Source organism: Haliotis rubra, unplaced genomic scaffold (assembly GCF_003918875.1).
Source record: "Haliotis rubra isolate DU_JTF1 unplaced genomic scaffold, ASM391887v1 Scf7, whole genome shotgun sequence".
Lineage (NCBI taxonomy): Eukaryota > Metazoa > Mollusca > Gastropoda > Lepetellida > Haliotidae > Haliotis > Haliotis rubra.
Genome location: NW_025767412.1, coordinates 1,142,472 through 1,161,096, shown reverse-complemented (window position 1 = coordinate 1,161,096; position 18,625 = coordinate 1,142,472). Strand labels below are relative to the sequence as shown.

General features: G+C 39.9%; 1 protein-coding gene across 1 annotated transcript; it reads right to left on the bottom strand.

The window, feature by feature from the left end:
- Positions 1-3: 3 nt before the first annotated feature.
- Positions 4-4,215, bottom strand: LOC124258585 (visual pigment-like receptor peropsin). The gene is made up of 4 exons (XM_046692650.1): positions 4,048-4,215; positions 2,458-2,544; positions 382-495; positions 4-123 (listed from the first exon to the last, which is right to left on the bottom strand). Exons 1-4 carry the CDS (start codon positions 4,213-4,215, stop codon positions 4-6), a joined length of 489 nt encoding a protein of 162 aa, XP_046548606.1.
- Positions 4,216-18,625: the final 14,410 nt, after the last annotated feature.

The window sequence follows — 18,625 nt, the reverse complement described above, 5'->3', positions numbered from 1 at the left end:
TCATCAACGACCCACCACCATATCTGTCGTGTTCAGCAACATTAGCGTCCTGATATCGTTCTCCTGCCCTTCTCCACACTCGTGCACGACGATCTGTGAAGTCAACACAAAACCTCGACTCGTCTGTGAAAAGTACAGGGGCCCAATCAACAACCCTCCAATTCACATGAGCCCTGGCCCAATTCAAACGATCTTGTCTGTGTCGCTGAGTAAGAGGGATGCGAATACAGGCTCTCCGGGAACGAAGACCAGCTTCATGAAGACGATTACGCACAGTTTGCGTGGAAATGTTAACTCCAGTTGCATTCAGAAGATCATTTCTAAGCGCAGTCGCCGTTGCAAACCGATGACGTCGTGCTGAAATCAAGAGAAAACGGTCACCTTGCTGCGTGGTGGACCTTTCTCTGCCGCCTCCATGTCGATGAGAAGCTGAACCATGAGATTGATACCGGTTCCAAGCTCTGCAAACAACGCTCTGACTGACACCCAATAGCTCTGCAACGTGACGTTGTCTTGCACCATTTTCGAGCATTCCTATGCATCTGGCCAATTCTTCAACAGTCAAACGACGTCTTTGACGTTGTGGAGGCATTTTCATAGAGTAACAGTGACTTAAACGATGTCAGATGTAAAGACAATGCCCAAATTCAAATCAACGACAAGCACTCAGAAATGTGAAAAATGTGGGTACCATGCTTCACGTGCTACTCATGATCATTGCAGCATGCATTTCCCTACCTAACCTGTGTTTTGAGGCTCAAGAGGGGTCAGTCCAACATTGTGATGAAATTTGCGTGTCATATCAATTCATATATTGATTTTATAATGTAAGAACTATATGATCCTTATCAAACTTTGAGTAGTTTATTTACTCCCTACAGCATTGCTACAAGATACGCTTACAATGCGGTCTTAAATATGAACTGGAGTTAATCTTCATTCAGTTGCCTTTCTCATATTATAATACGTGTGTAAATATGCTCTGGGTTGATTTCAATATAAAGCAAACAATTCGAAAAAAACCCAAATAAATCATTGAGTTATGTGTTTTTCTAAAATACAATAGCGGTTGCCTTTCTCTCTTCATATGAATTAGGTGATGCCCATTGCTGGTGTCCCCCGCCGTGATATTGCTGGAATATTGCTAAAAGCGGCGTGAAACCAAACTCACTCTCACTCACCAATAGGCGGTTTGGTAGCCTAGTTGTTGCAAAGTTCGCTCGTCCCGCAGAAGAACAGGGTTCGAGTTCTAACATGGGTACAATGTGTGAAGCCCATTTCTGGTGTCCCCCGCCGTGATATTGCTAGAATATTGCTAAGAACGGCGTAAAACCAAACTCACTCACTCACTCACCAATAGGCGGTTTGGAAGCCTAGTTGTTGCAAAGTTCGCTCGTCCCGCAGAAGAACCGGGTTCGAGTTCTAACATGGGTACAATGTGTAAAGTCCATTTCTGGTGTCCCCCGCCGTGATATTGCTGGAATATTGCTAAAAGCGGCGTAACTCACTATGAATTATGTAACTATGCTATGGGTTTAATCTATACAAATCCGCAACTCTCAATAACAAACAAACCATTTACTGTGCGTGGTCTAACTGAAGGATAATCACCCATGTCTATTTCAAGCTGGCAAATAGATCAATTATCGGGGAAATACATGACCCCCGCCAGGTGTGACCAACAAGGTCTTGGCTGTTAGCAGCCGATACGCCTAGTCCCTATTCCTGACGCATACAACGACATGATGGTTATTTCAGCCTACCGCCAATCGTGTTTTCTCGTTATGTCTGAAGAAGAACACGTTTTATTAAGGAATCAATCCAGTGAAAACCATTAACTTTGTTATATTAGGTTTTGTTGATACGCCATAAGCCATTACTGTTCTTAAAGACTTCTTAGCTTCTTTGAGCTGTCCTTGTGGTTTCAATATTGTTTCTAAATAAGCAATCATAAGTATTTTTATCTGAGGACTGACGTATAAAAAAGTCGTCTTTTCCGTTTAGACAAATGAACAAAACATGATTAACACGTGACCCAAAACAATGGAACTGCGACACGTGTGTGTGTGTGTGTCTGAGTGAGTGAAGCGTTGCGAAAGTACATAGTTTGAAATAATTTATAGCGTAGAAGCATTATTCCAATGTAGCAATTAACAACTAGACCTGGTGTTAAAGTACAAACCGTTCTTGCATCATTAAGACAGTGTTCTTGATATATGTAACATATGTCAAACTGAGGGTTACACTTTCTCAGTACACTGCAGATTGATCCCAACACACCATCTCTGGAATGAAACATCCCAAATATAACAAAATTACATTTGACCACTTTCTCAAAGACATTATGTATTGATTCCTTGATATATAATCCTTGATGTATTATAAGCATGAAGAAATTCGGTAGCAGTATTTACAGGGCGATTTCCTGCAGATGATGAAGTAGCGTTCAAGACTGACGGCAGACAGCGTAGAAATGGTGGCGTTGCCGAAAATGAAGCCGAGGAAGCCGTAGATTGTACATCCAACATCTCCATACAGCCATTGCTGAAACGGAAACATACCCGAGTTACCTGCCCATTGCATAGGACCATATCAATACAGACTGTGATGCGAGTCATTCACACATCTATAGCCAAATTGCAGGATAAATGGGAAAATAATCATTATTGACTTTCTGTTGATGTGGAAACAAATCAACAAATCATATCGTAAAATTTCATGCTCATATAAATAGATAAAATGAAACGAATTAACAATGTAAGAGGGTTAGAAACTGATTTCCTGAATCGAAGTATTAATTCGTGTTTTGTTCTTACACGTCCAGGTCCTGCCATGCAAATGTTCAACCTCAGATCCTTTCAACTAAAGGGACACGACTCTGTTATCTCACGGCGAAATATCTCAGTTTCGTGCCGTGATAAGGACCACTGTTTAAAGACCACCATTAAACATAAGCCTACCATTTACCCTTTGATCTTGATTTAACGAGTCTTGTTAATGAAGACGCCTAATGGTCACCACTTCCTGAATCAACTTTGCGCAAAAAAATAACAGTTCTTCAAGAAACTACTACTCAAACTCAAACTCAAACTCAAACTCTTTATGCTCTACAAACCGCCAACGGCGGTACATGAGATATTCCAGCAACATCACGGCGGGGGACACCATAAATGGGCTTCACAAATTGTACCCATGTGGGGATTCGAACCCGGGTCTTCGGCGTGACGAGCCAACGCTTTAACCACTGGGCTACCCAACCGCCCCGCTATTTATTATAACCTTAAATGGTAATGAAGAGTAGTAATGGGTACACTGAATTGGTTAAGTGAATTTTATGAAGTTGGGTCCATTTATTTATCAATGTAAAAGGTAATTACATTGTGTCATTCCCTTTTATAGAATTATATGTACTTTGCAAATAGACTAAAATCAACATTGAATGCCATTACAGACGAAGTAATAAAACAGTTTTAATCCCTGAAGATGTTTGACTGTTTTTACGGTAATACTCTGTGATATTACCCTTATTTTCTGATTTTGAAAATACAGCTTTTGACAGTTTCCCTAAACGATGTATAGAATAGTTTTTTGGAAAATATCGATTTGGATCAAATATACTAAATTGGATAAAGTTTCTACTGCCAGTAGAACAGCATGTGATAAACTTAATGGACGTCTTCCACATTTGTTTTATGTTAGAAATAGGATGTCGACAGGGATACCTGCTATCACACTACCTATTTCTCATTTTAGTCGACATATAAGGTTGAATGGTGAGACACAACACAATATGGTACACCGTGTAGGGCAGTATTCTGATGACACTCAGAGTTTTATGGATTGATAAGGCATGTGAGGAAATATTGTTTCATGGAATGTAGGGAAATGTTGTCTCATGGAATGTGAGGAGATATTATCTTAATATGGTTTGTGATGAAATATTGTTTTATCGCATGTGATGAAATATTGTTTTATGACACGTCATCAATTATTATTTCATGAGGGTATATATCATGTTTATCTCACCTAAATACGCCGGAGACCTACCTGGGCAACGTTTGAAGACACAGTGAAGGGGAAGCAAACGCCTGTCATGCCGATGTCGGCGATGGCGAGGTTGAGCAATAGGATGTCGACGGAGGAGCGCAACTTCTTCTCTGTCAGAAACATCACCACTGATACCACGTTAGCACTGATACCAAACACACCTGACATCAAGAAATATGTTCATCACGTAAGAAGGAATAGTGAGTGGTTTAAAACACACCTGACATCAAGAAATATGTTCATGACGTAAGTGAGTGAGTATGTTTAGTTTTACGCCGCATTCAGCAATATTCCAGCTATATGGTGTTAGTCTGTACATAGTCGAGTCTGGACCAGACAATCCAGGGATCAACAGCATGAACATCGATCTACGCAATTGGGATACCATGACATGTGTCAACCCAGTCAGCGAGCCTGACCACCCGATCCCGTTAGTCGCCTCTTACGACAAGCATGGGTTGCTGAAGACCAATTCTAACCCGGATCTTCATGGGTTCATGACGTAAGTAGGAAAGAGGACTGGTTTAAAACACACCTGAATACGAACTCATGTAAAAGCAACAAAAGACTTTCCATTTTAACAACAATAGTAATGGCAAAACCCTTTCAATATTCAAATACTACAAAAAACCAACATTCCCACATGTTTTGCTATAATAAAGCGACAAAGTGCTTTCCATGTTCATAAGACATTTCTGCAAATATCATAGTCTACTGAACGTATCTGATTATACTATTCGCTAAAATATGAGCGTATCCTGTCCAACCGATGTTAGCCTTAACAAACACATTCAAAGGCAGGGCATATGTCCCCCGGGAACAACAATATATATGACAATAATGGACCAGTACTGTGTTATCAGATTTGTGCAAGAACAATGTGTATACACATCAATCATTCAGTTGGAATACTGGAAAATATATAACCTTGAGTTTTACAAAAGTATAACAGAAATGTACGCTCAGCCATCTGGATGTCATGGGAAAAAATACTGAAGCTGAGATAAAACATATTCTGCATACAAACAACGATTCCCGACCACTCCTAAAAATAAGAAATTATCGAAAAGAATGAAGTGAAAAAATACTTTGTTTTTAGCTGTGCATTTCAGCATACACTATTGTAGTACTCTTAAGTAGTCTTAATGACTCTCAATGGCCAAATCATATCAGATGAAGGACGATGGTGCAATAATAGACGAGTAGCTAATCACTCCCTATAGATAGGGAGATGTACCCGAAGTACATCACAATTCCATCTCCATAATAAGCTCCATCATAAAACCTTTCCGAGTCCCAATTTTACTGTTCCGAATACAACATGAGCAACTGCTACTGAAAAACTATGAGAAAGAAATGATACTAGTTGGTGAGCATATCCTGCCCCAAAAGAGGCATACGTCACAAATACATACAAACACAAGTACGTTTTTCACCTGAACATACACGGGAACATATGAAAGAAGTCGAAATAGGGAATTGTATGGGACATCATTTTTGTAACTGACACATTAAATTTTGAAATGTCCTTCACACGTATGCAATAAAACATTTGACAGGTTAAAGATACCTGACATGTTGTAGCCATAATAAAAGCATTTTAGAAGTGTTCGTATGACGGTTGATAAATCTTGGTAAAAGAGCATATTCGAGTGTACTTCAACAGTGTGACATGACATCACCAAATGCTTGAACTGCTGGCATATTGCTCGGAAATAAGTGTTGACCATTGAAACGTTGAAGATACACCTCTCTTCCTAAAGCTTTGTGAATACGTTTGTCACTTGATAAAAAGTTAATGCAAAAATCTGAACGTCAAACAGATGAGGTTGTCTCACTGGCCTTCTTTTAATTCTAGTTCCGGTTAGCATTTACCACATGTAGCGCTCCATCGAGTTGTGAGAAATGTCAGAGCGATGCATCCAAATTGGAATACGGTCAGTCTTTTGTCATCAATATGTGTGTATGTCTAGGAAGTGAACTATATTTCATTGATTTTCTTGACTATACTATATTAGGTCCCAAGACATTACTTTTATATTAGAAATGCCTAAAGACAGATGTATTAGCTATACCTATCCAACATGACTTTGTATTCTTTTACAGTAATGATATCTAACTTGTCATGGTCGACTTTCGATTGACATATTTGTTTGTGTCCAGAAGCCCATTATGTCCCACTGTACGCGTGGTCCTATATATATACTGTTTCACATTGACAGTGTGAAACCGGTTAGAATTGAAGAATGATATCTGTACCAAGGTTCTTCAGACTTTTGTCTTGTGTGTGTGTGTGTGTGTGTGTGTGTGTGTGTGTGTGTGTGTGTGTGTGTGTGTGTGTGTGTGTGTGTGTGTGTGTGTGTGTGTGTGTGTGTGTGTGTGTGTGTGTGTGTTCAAATATTCTAATATTCAAATATGGTTTGCCAAAGGTGTACAGAGTGCATTGTGAATACAGATAAAGATCTCTTCAGTACTGTTAGTCGCATATGCCTCTCCCTGTTGGTCGATATGATAGTGCAACATGACAACCAGTGTTCATAGAAGGGTTAGGGCTGTGGTTACATGATAGCCCTAGCTACTTTGCAATCATGTAATTATGCGAGATAATCACCCCCTTGTTTCCGTACATAATGAAATATTCCGAGATGTTTTTCAGGAAGGTTAGCCTGTACATGTAAGTAACTGATATTCAAGTCATCGATGTATAAATAGTCTTGTAAAGTTACTTCGACCTTTGTTAGTTATTGTATATACTAGTATTCAACGGGCGTATTGCCGGAGACAGTGATGGTTTGTTCACTTACATCTCTGAACAAGGATGCAATGTCATCGATTAATTTCACTACTTAGAACTCCTTTTCCCTTTCCATTTCCTGGACCGCCTCCGTGGTGTAGTGGTTAGGGCGTACGCCCAAGAGCGGAAGGTCGCGGGTTCGATCCCCGGCCGCGTCATACCAAAAGACGTTAAAATATGGTACTTGTTGGTCCCTGCCTGGCGCTCGGCATTAATGGGTACAACAAGGACTGGTCGGCTCGGAGTCAGTATAATGTGTCTGAGTGGGGTATTCATGCTTCACTGCGGCATGGTATCTCAGTGGGCTAGCACTATAAAAACAGCTTCAGTCTGGGCTAGTACAAGCAGTCGCACATACACATACACACGCATGCACATCGTCACATGAGCGAAATATTGTCAAGCACGACGTTAAACCCAAATTCACCTCACCTCACCTTCCATTTCCCCTTTTGAACGTGTTGGCAGTCACAAATACATAACGGGAGACAACCGTATTGAGAGTAAGCATATGCCTGTAGTATTACATTTCAAGGAACTTCTAGCTAGTTTGTTGTTTAACGCAACACTCAGCAATATTCCAGCTGTTTGGGGGCGGTATGTAAATAATCTAGTTTGGGCCAGACAATCTAGTGATCAACAGAATGAGCATCGATCTACGCAATTGGGATACGATGAAATTTGTCAGCCAAGTCAGCGAGCCTTTCCACCCGATCCCGTTAGTCACCTCTTATGACAAGCAAGGGTTACTGAAGACCAATTCTAACCCGGATCTTCACGGGTTACAAGACGAAAATAATTTGCAGATCGACAACCAAGTACAAAAGTACCTTGAGAAAATAGACAGTTCACGCCAAAGAAACTTGTGCAAAGGTTATAGGCTAAGAGTATTGAACTACCCGACAAATCTCTACTATTTTAAAGAGATAGTTGGTTTGAGCGTGTCACCATTATATACAACTAAGGAAATATGTAAGATACTGACGTAAAGTGGAAACACATGCATTACTCTCCTAGAGGTATTTATTACGTTATTTGATTTGGCCACGCACACCTTATGCTATGGCTCATGGCGAATGTAGCCGCCTTACTATGTACAGGAACTCACTTGTTTGTACTCTTGGATATTACTGTAAAATGTTATCATGGCCTGAAAGCCGCCTCCCATAAAAGGCGTACTACATCCTAAATTATTTATACTTATTTTATTTATTCATTCATTTATTTATTCAGTACTTTGGCCACATGGCCTATTGTACAATTACACGACAGAATACAATTTGCCCACGGGTGGGACCTGGCATTAAACACATTGTTTAGATATAATTCAACAGATTTAATAACGTTGTTAAATAGTACAAACGTAATTAAGTTATTGTGACCATTGGCGGTACAGAAATGGCCTTCAGATATAACATATCTATTATTTCTGTAATTTAGCTGTTCATTTGTTTGGTTTTGTTCAGCTCTCATAACTGTTTTATGTGATCATGGTATAGAGGATGAACATCTTTTTATCTTTATGTTCTACAGATTAAAATGATTGGAACTGAGAGCAGCTGGGTGGATACAGATCGATTCACTCCAAACTTTATAAGGCATTACGTGTTTTGGAGGTTATCACTAGCATATTCATTTTAGATATTGCAGCCTGTACTTTGGTAAGATAGTGTCTAACTTATTACATCTAAGCATTGCAGCAGACATTCTTGTTTGATTATTTCAGACTCTTACACGGCGTATTTTATCAGTGATCGAAATGAAATGAAATGCTTCTCCGCTCTAAATTAGAAACTGGGTGTTGAAAGTTCAGTTCCATTTGTACTTCTTTAAATGGTATTCATGCACTCTCCTGGAGCTCAGTCAAAATATACTCTTGTCTTATGAACCACATATACACATGGAAAAAAGTGTCGCAAGACCCGTATTTTTCATAGTGCCATTGTTACCATAATCCTTAGTGGAAGAACCTATCCTAATATGACTCATTTTTGCAGTGCTGATAACTATGGTCGTATGACGTTAACAGATGTGGTCATTTTCACGATTTGGGCATACAATCTTCATGACATCGCATGTGTATCAATAACCGAGTTTAATGTCAATATCTGGTAGAACCTCTGCCAACTGCAATAACACCCCCTGACCCTCGTCCTCCTTGACTGTATCAAGACGTTGAATATGACCTTGTCGTATTGTGTTCCACTCTTTGTTTCCTTTTTTTTTTATTGTTCCCAATACGTTGAATGCAAGCATACAGAAGAATATGTGTACATAACAGCTTGTGGGCTCAACAGAGATAATACATTTGATATCAGTATCAACAGCTTTATGTTTTGGTTAAATAGTTATTCAGGAATAAATACTGGGATCAGAGGAAACCATTTGGTTGAGAAGCTTTCAAAATTATTATTTCTTCTTGAAATGAACTTTTCAGTGGTGAATATGTTTTTCAATATCTTTAAGTAAATATCAACTTTTGGAGTAAAAATGTTTTTCAAAGAGCAAGTGTAAATATATCTAATGGGTTCTTACCTAAAATGCCAAACCAAATCAAAGTTTTGGTGAAATTAGGTTCCTGAATACTTTCCGGAATCCGCGTACCTCTCTTGAGGGAGGGTTTGTTCCAATAGATCAAGAGTGTGTACTGGAGGATCTGTCTGTGTATTCTGCAACCATAACTGTCCCAGACATGCTCTCTGGGACTGAGATCTGGACTCCTGGCGGGCCAATGTACAGTTGCTACCGTCTCTTGGCGGTCTTGCGTTGAGGTTCAGAGGATGGTCATTGGAATGTGGTACAACAACCCTGCCCAGGTCAATTCAGATTTTGTCTGATCGTCACAATGTCAGGTTTACGGTCTCCATCAATGAACCGCCGCCAAACAGTACTTGCTCCAACATATTCTATTGTGCACATGCAGTGTTTCTGCTTCGTCAATCATCAATCAACAAAGGAAATCGCCTTTCGTCCGTCAAGTGTACCCTTTCCCACAGCGTCAAATTCCATTGATATCGATGACTATATGGGGGTTAAACATCACAGGTGTTGCGATACATTTTTCTGTGTGTATATTATGAACGTCTTTATGGCACCTCCTATATTTTGAAGCAAGCTGTAACAGGTTTAAGACTTCCGACTACGTATCTGGAGCCTTCATTTCAATGAAGATTCCCTTACATTTATCTGTAGATTGCCATGAAATATTGTTATCTCATGTTACAGATTTTCCCAAGGACCGCCGCCATATAGCTGGAATATTGCTGAGTGTAAACAAACTATCACTATATATATTTCGAGAGAGGGGCGGTGGGGTATATGGTTAAAGCGTTTCAAGACCCGGGTTCGATTCCCACATATAAGCTGATATTTCGAGAGATATAAGCTGATATTTCTAGCATTTCATATTTTGGGCATTCAACATCTTTACCATATTTTACGAACTCTTTCTCCTAACGAGCAACAGGAGTAAGATAAGACCTCCAACACAACAGCCAAGGTCGTTGTTAATATTAGGCATGTTCCTTTGTTTCTCACATATCATCTTACGCGCATGGGATGAGCTACTGCTGTTCGCAGCACTATAGCTACGTCATTCGTAAGCCTAGGATAAACGATATAGTTACGTTAGCTCTTAACATTACGACCTCTTTGTTGATCGGAACCCTCTTTGTTGATCGGGTACATTCTCTTGTACCTCCAAAGACTGTACCGTTGTTCGTCGTTCAAGGAATGGAAATCAAGGCTTTATCTTACGCAGGTTAAAATCTCCATCCGCTTTACTACAATCAGCATGACTTGTTCACTAAAAACAGTCGTTATTAAAACCTGAGCCAAGTAAGGGCCAACGGATTTAGGTGACCTGGTTCAACGGGTTTAAATGAGTGAGTGGACTTAAGTGTGTAAACCTACTGGCGAGCTATTGACGAGCCTGCAACCATTAGGCTTGGCCAAAGAAGGCTATTACCTCCAGACTTGGCGAGCGGATGCTGCATCCATTAGTCCACCACCCCACCAATGACAATTCAGAATTAGGACACGTTCTTCGACGTACGATACAATACATGCTGCAACCTCCGTTTTGCCTGTATGTGAAGGGATGATATATATTTGAAAAGTGCAATTCTTTATGGCAAGATTTTAATAATGCAAATGACTGTGATAAGTTAGGTTTTATTTTTTCAAGCACTGATTGCGATGTTTTACTGCCAAAGCCTGCAAACCTATTTTAGATGAACGTGAAAGTATTTTATGAAAATTGCTCTTAATTGTATATATGTATATTTGTATGACCAACTCTCTCTCTCTCTCTCTCTCTCTCTCTCTCTCTCTCTCTCTCTCTCTCTCTCTCTCTCTCTCTCTCTCTCTCTCTCTCTCTCTCTCTGTGTGTGTGTGACATCGGTGGTAGCTATTAAGCGGACAAAACATGACATGAAGAATGTACGAGAGAACACACGCTCGGGCGTTTTACCGTTGTATACGGAGGGGTAATGAGCTTGCTGTGGGTACAAGGTTAACACACTGACACCAGGATATTGTTGGAACTCGACTGGTCCCTGGTTGCACGCAGACAGATGCAGCGATCTCAACGGTATAATGACTCTAGTTAATACATTGACGTTTGGGAAGATAACTACCATTAATAATGTATTGTTACAATATGGACACCGCCCGTCTCGTAAAATCCCACCACTCTTCATGTATAATTGAAAGGACTGGATGCCAACCTGAGAATGAGCTCAGTTACAATTTTGATTATATTGATAATACCTCCAATGCGGACCTCCAAGTCCTGATCAATGATATTCACTGATGACGGTGTAGGGGGTAAAACAAGTTCCTATGTTTCATTTAAAGCTAAAGAAAGAAAGTAATATAAAAGAAAAATATATTTATTTTAGAAACAGAACAATTAGAAAAATTATTATGAACAGGCTATTGCTGAGATTTAGAAACAAAACAGCATGTCCTGCAATGCCAAAAAAGTTCAAGTTTGATTACCTGTAATTAGTAGAAAGACACCGATACCTATGTACTCCGACGTGGATAACGCCAAATGGATTGGTGATGGTGAAAGAATAAGTACATATTGCTGTAATTGTTAGAGAACAGAATGTACTCCGACATGGATAACGCCAAAAGGATTGGTGATGGTGAAAGAATAAGTAAATATTGCTGTAATTGTTAGAGAACAGAAACTATACAGGGAAAAATATAAAAGTTATACAAACAGAAAGTTATTAACTACCAGCAAAGATCTTGTTGAAGAAGTATTAATTACTATCAAGAATTGTGTGCATCTAGAGAGATGTTGATCGTAACGAAGTTTTGTCAGAACGAGATATATATATAAAACCAAAGAATAAAATAAGTTTCCTAATGCCTGAATTTGTTGCTATGGTGATGTAAAAACCGGAAACTGACAGCGCACTACAGCAGCATGCACGCACGTATTACCTCAGCATTGGCAATGTTCAGTTACGAGGACAGAATTCCCATGAAATTATGTAATTCCCTCCATGGTAAAATCGAAGATCAAATATCGTTCAATAACCACCGAATAACAATTTCCTTCCGCTGATTAACGGGGCGATGGGGTAGCCTAGTTGTTAAAGCGTTCGCTCTTGACACTGAAGACCCGGGTTCGATTCCCCACATGCGTACAATGTGTGAAGCGCGTTTCTGGTGTTCCCCGCCGTGATATTGCTGGATTGTTGTTAAAAGCGGCGTGATTAAACTGAAACTACAGAACGATTCCTCTGACTTTGTGTGCTGATTGGTTGCCTGACTCTGAGGGTGTGGGTTCGAACGAATGGGACTCAACCCAAAAGTACGAAATACTAAGAAAGTGTAATCCCAAATATAACATATGTTACATTTGACCACTTTCCATTGTTTAATCATAGATGTAGTCATCTTACGATCATTCCAAGATCTCCCGCCTTTGGTGTTGACATTTCACAACTTTTGACGTACAGTCGAGCATGCGCCTTTTACCAAGACTTCGAAGAGCGTCGTACGACTTTTGTTCAGAAGTTGATCAAGGTTACGACATTCAAGGCCTCAGTAATCTTTCAAAATGTTTCATGGTAGACATGTGGAGGAAATTGCCAAATTTGACGCAGCAGTGGCCAAATTGATGTGACTGACTGACTGAGTTTGGTTTTACGCCGCTTTTAACAATATTCCAGCAACATCACGGCGGGGGACACCAGAAATGGGCTTCACACATTGTACCCATGTGGGGATTCGAACCCGGGTCTTCGGCGTGACGAGCCAACACTTTAACCGTTAGGCTACCCCACTGCCCCCAAATTGATGTGAAATGCAGTTCCTTATTGCGACTTTTACCATGATTTCCCTGTCTTCATCTGGTGGTCAATTGACTAGCCTTTGCTTGTGTTTATGACAGGTGCCACTGGTGGAGCAGGATACGCTTAACGTTTCAGAAAACCTCGTATCATCACTTTTGATGATTCACAAACACATGTTCATGGGGCAGTCGGAATTGTGGAATGGACTCGACTTTTAGCAGATAGATGTGGAAAGGATTTTGCGGGTTTTATGTATACATATAGCAAAGCATCTCTTTTATTCCACATTTAAGTGCAAGGGACTGCAATATGAAACGATAAATCTAAAAGACCTGTTTTCCCGCGTCTCATTCTTAGCTACCTGGGGGAAGTTGACCTGTACCATAGGTTGTAACTATGTAAGTTGACCTGTACCATAGGTTGTAACTATGTAAGTTGACCTGTACCATAGGTTGTAACTATGTAAGTTGACCTGTACCATAGGTTGTAACTATGTAAGTTGACCTGTACCATAGGTTGTAACTATGTAAGTTGACCTGTACCATAGGTTGTAACTATGTAAGTTGACCTGTACCATAGGTTGTAACTATGTAAGTTGACCTGTACCATAGGTTGTAACTATGTAAGTTGACCTGTACCATAGGTTGTAACTATGTAAGTTGACCTGTACCATAGGTTGTAACTATGTGATTGATGGATCGCTTGCTGTTGAATTTGGTGCTGTGACTTTTTCTGTTTGTGAATAATAGTGTAGTTATTATATATGTTTCAAAAAAAATCTTTTGGACTTTGTATTTAAAATGTGTATGAATTCAGACCTGATCACGTCACTATATGACTTGAATAATGCCGATGTGACGTAAAGCCCAACTCAACTCAATCCACATTCTATTGCTTCTATCCGCACGCCTTTCCTAGAAAATACTTCAAACAGTTTCGAACAGTTAACAAAATTGCCCAGGAGTTTCCTTTAATCATATTTAAGTGAGGTTAATTACAATTTGCAAAATGAAAACATTATCGACCTGATGTAGGTAATAATTGGTCGAGATATCTTGTAAATCTATCTTTTTATGTGCTTATAATAAGTAGCTTCATTTTGAATTCGGTTTACGATAATTTGGCTTATTAACGTTGACTTTCCTATTATAACTCCAAGGCTTTGCCTCTGGTAATAATCTACCAGCAAGTATAACATTGAAATTATGGGCGTAGGTTCACGTAGGTTCAAATCAATATTTGTATTGCGTTCATAACTTCATTATCCGATATCTCTCCATTCAACATACAATGGTCATAATATGATAGGTTGTCAAACTCATAGTTGCCTTCGACACCAGATTTATCATCAAACTCACACTCATTAATATTAATTTTCTTAAAATGTCAACAAAATCTTTCAACGTAACATCATCTTTTTTCTTAACTCTATTATGCACTAACCTGTGAAGGTCCGGGTTAGAATGTACCTTCAGCAACCCATGCTTGTCGTAAGAGGCCACTAACGGGATCGGGTGGTCAGACTCGCTGGCTCGGTTGAGGTATGTTCTCATTTCGCCTACATCCCTATTCGCCTACAGTCTTAAAACAACATGTCATGGTCTGTTGACTGTTGATTACGCAATGGTGAACTAGTGGCACCCCTATGATCTAAAAGTGGACTCTTCTAGTTGAAGAAGTTGAAGGACAAAAAGAATTTATTTATTTCTGTTACTTGTCATTTTCTGATCACAGTGAAATGATAATTTATTTATCACATCATATCATCACATCATCTTCTAGTTGACGTAGTTGAAGGACAAAAAGAAAAGTTTTTTAAAGAATTTATTTCTGTTATTTGTCTGTTAGTTATTTATTCTGTTATTTGTCAGTTTCCGATCACAATCGTGACATTGTCCATTCTCACTTCAACTTGATAAGGTGACCAGCTGCTTCGAGGAATTGAAGGGGTGATCTTCTCCCAGAAGCAAGTTGCTCTCTAAGTCTGTCCAAGCGACTCTCCAGGTTTCGGTAGATCCTTGATTTTGGGCGGACAGCTGCTCCATGATCGATCTGTCTGCGTGCCAGTCTGTTCGCTGTTTCCAATTTCTTTATGGCAATGACGAATTCATATATGTTCGGGTGATGCTTTCTGACGAGTTTCTTGAAGCCGTTGTGAAAACCCTCCAAAGATTGTTGGTTCTGGGTCCTGTATTTTCAAAGGGACGCAACAGTGGCAGCGGCATCGTCATCTAGGTTCTGGATCTCCTCATTGTAGATCTGTTGGATGGGTTGTATCTCATCACGAACACGTTGTCGCAGTCTGGTGAGGAGTCTGGTTTCTTCTTCATTCACCAGAGGAGGGTGGTTGTGCTCTGTGACCGAAGATACGTGGTCGCCAATGGTACTGCATTTACCTTTACATTTATTTATGACGCACTTCCAGTGTGGGGCGACCTGTCTCACAACATTCAGTCGATACTTGTGGCCATCATGTAGTACCTGTCTTCCTCCTCTCTGAGACAAGATGAACTCTGCCCTCTGCAGGTTAGCCATTGTGACTGTCAGTGCTTGGCGAACGCTCCATTTTAAAGGGTTAAGTTTTAAAGCCTATTAGTAGCAGAGAACTGAGTAATATACAGTGAGAAATTAACTACATGTCATCATTGATTTTACAATTAAGCTTGTTCATTATATTATAACCTTGTTTGAACTTTTAAATTAATCCTTTTTACTCAACTACATATCCTTATAACAACTTAGTATTTCACAGTGAGAAATTTACTACATTTCATCATCGCATGCATTAATCCCTGTCATTTTATTTTAACCCTGTTTTAACTTCTCAGTGGATGCACTAATCCTCTTTACTCAACTACATATCCTTATAACAACAGTCGATCAAGACTCAGTGAGTCTATAAGAGTAGGGGTGCATTCTCTAATCCCAATTCGCCTACATTGTTTTTGTAGGCGAATTGAGATGTAGGCGAATAGAGACTAAACCTCGGTTGACACATGTCATCTGTTCCCAATTGCGCAGATCGATGCTCATGCTGTTGATCACTGGATTGTCTGGTCCAGACTCGATTATTTAAAGACCGCCGCCATATGGCTGGAATATTGCTGAGTGCGGCGTAAAACTAAACTCACTCACTCACTTGTTATGCAATAGTTTCCGCTATTGTTTGTAAGACACTTTCGAAACATCTCTTCGAAACATCTGTTGGATATCTTCGCTTTCCGTTTTCATATATTTCTGTAATTTTGCCCCTGTAGGCTTTCCTCTGTACAAAAGGAATTCATATGTCCGATTTTATTTATTTCTTAGGAAAATAATTATCTTGAAATATTCTAGCTCTTAAAGCTTTGATTAGTGCAAACACACTTAGAATGCAATCAACAGAACAGAGGCAATTTAGAACAAACTCTCTTGCCTAAGGTGAGACATGTGTCACATGTGCTTCGTTGTGGGGCAGGGCTGGAGTCCTAGATACATGTTGATGGAACATGATATAAACTCTGTATTTATAATGTTTTAATCACATATATATGACTGTATATCAGCCGACCTCATAGACAAACCGAGGTTATCAGTTGTTCCAGTCTGTATCAAATTGGTACTACAACTACTGTAACGAAACACTGTTTATCAGATAACATTGCACATCAATAACATCAACATTTTAATCTCTGTTTACAAACATTCAAAAGCACAAACGCACTATTTGACTTACCTGTAATTAGTAGAAAGACACCGATACCTATGTACTCCGACGTGGATAACGGTAAGTCACTTGGCGTTGTCTCGTTAAAGTTGCTGTCCATTTCAATGCACCAGATGAACTGTCTGACACGATACAACACTAAATGAGGGGTGTTCTTCAGAAAAAACAGTCTTGCTACTCGTTGATCCGCGAGTAGGAGAGAGGATGTGGTCAGTGCACAGTGTTTTGATGAAGGTATCTGGTCAGTCGGTGTCCGAGCGGAATCAGCGAGTTTATTAGACCAGCCAATGACGCTTCGGCTCTATGATTGGGCACACCATTGATTTGTTAAGCTTCTGGTAATAGAGACTTAGGGCTTATCCGTGGTGACGTAACGGGGGATTGTAAATACCGCAGAGACATTGGTCTGTATGTTACGCTGTGCGCGGGATGTGGCGTATAACGGATTTTTCTTTTAATGAGTAATTTCCACAGTCAGTATGACGTTTTGTCACCATAACTGTGCGTCATTTGGTATATTCGACGTCGTATTGCATTCTCAACTTTATTTCACGAGATATATATTGTGTAACAGTTATATCCGATCGTACAATACCATTTATTATCTGTATATTCGAGTTAACTTAACGAGGCTCTCATTTGTTAGATCCGATCTTAATTTATGACTTGGGGGGTGGGTGGGTTGATGATGATTTTTTATGCAGAAGCATAGCACAATGTGAATTCACCCCACACCACCAAGTTTATGTACAAAATATATTTTAAACCCCCACCCCATCCCCAACGTCATGTACAAAATCAATGCCCCTGTTATAAGGTGAAAAATGCATCCGTTATACAAGAAACGTATCACAAATCCATTATTGAAAATTACGGTTATTTCGTCATGGAATCAATGCAGTTACTGCTTACATTGGTAATAAACTAAGGGATAGAGAACAGGATAACTGTCAGTAACAGAACAGCAATTAACAGTGATTCACCGATGAGTTTACAGTAATTTTCCGATCACAAGGTACGACATGAGTTCATGGAATGATGTAACTTTAAACGAATCAGAGGGATTGTATCTGGTCATGTGACAAGGGTAGAGCAGGCTCGAACACCTTAAAAAGATACCGTCAGCACTAGAAAATAGTGCGGGTTACAAAGTCAGCAGAACGTTCGCATCGCGATCGATCAGTTCCATACCTGGTGAAGAGCTTCCCCTATCCTGTCCTGACCACGTCACCTTGTAATGAAGAGAGGGATCGAGTAAACCTATGGGAGTATAGAACCTAGTGTTGAGTTATTCCTTGTAATGCCAGAGTGCCAGTACATGAACGTAATGTTGTAGTTAGGAGTATCGGTCGTCTGACCTCTCACTCCTAGACATAGAAGCCGTGGACGGACCAAGCGAGTGTGTAACTTGAGGTTACATCACCCCTGACAATGCGGAACGGCCATCTTAATAGATAACTGGTAGTAGGGTTTACTAACACCCAAATTCCGGTCACACACACACACACACACGCACGCACGCACGCACACACACACACACACACACACACACACACACACACACACACACACTAACTATGGACTAGGTCAGTGAGCACAAAGGTTTATGCCAACGGCTACTATGTCAATCTTAAAATCGATTCCCCTGGGCGCCACGCGGGTAGATATTTCCTTTCTCCCATTTCACTTAAAACTCAAACTTAATAGTCTCGAAACGCTCAGTCTGAAATCTGTTGGAAATTGTCTTTTGTGTAGTGGCACCCG

Bases quoted from the DNA above. Each gene is read 5' to 3' on its own strand.
- LOC124258585 (XM_046692650.1), bottom strand. From the start codon at position 4,215: ATGTCAGGTGTGTTTGGTATCAGTGCTAACGTGGTATCAGTGGTGATG. The intron at 496-2,457 runs GTCAGTCTTGAA...GTCACGTTGCAG, and splicing joins CCATTTCTACGCTGTCTGCC to AGCTATTGGGTGTCAGTCAG. The intron at 124-381 runs GTGACCGTTTTC...TACTTTTCACAG, and splicing joins AAGGTCCACCACGCAGCAAG to ACGAGTCGAGGTTTTGTGTT.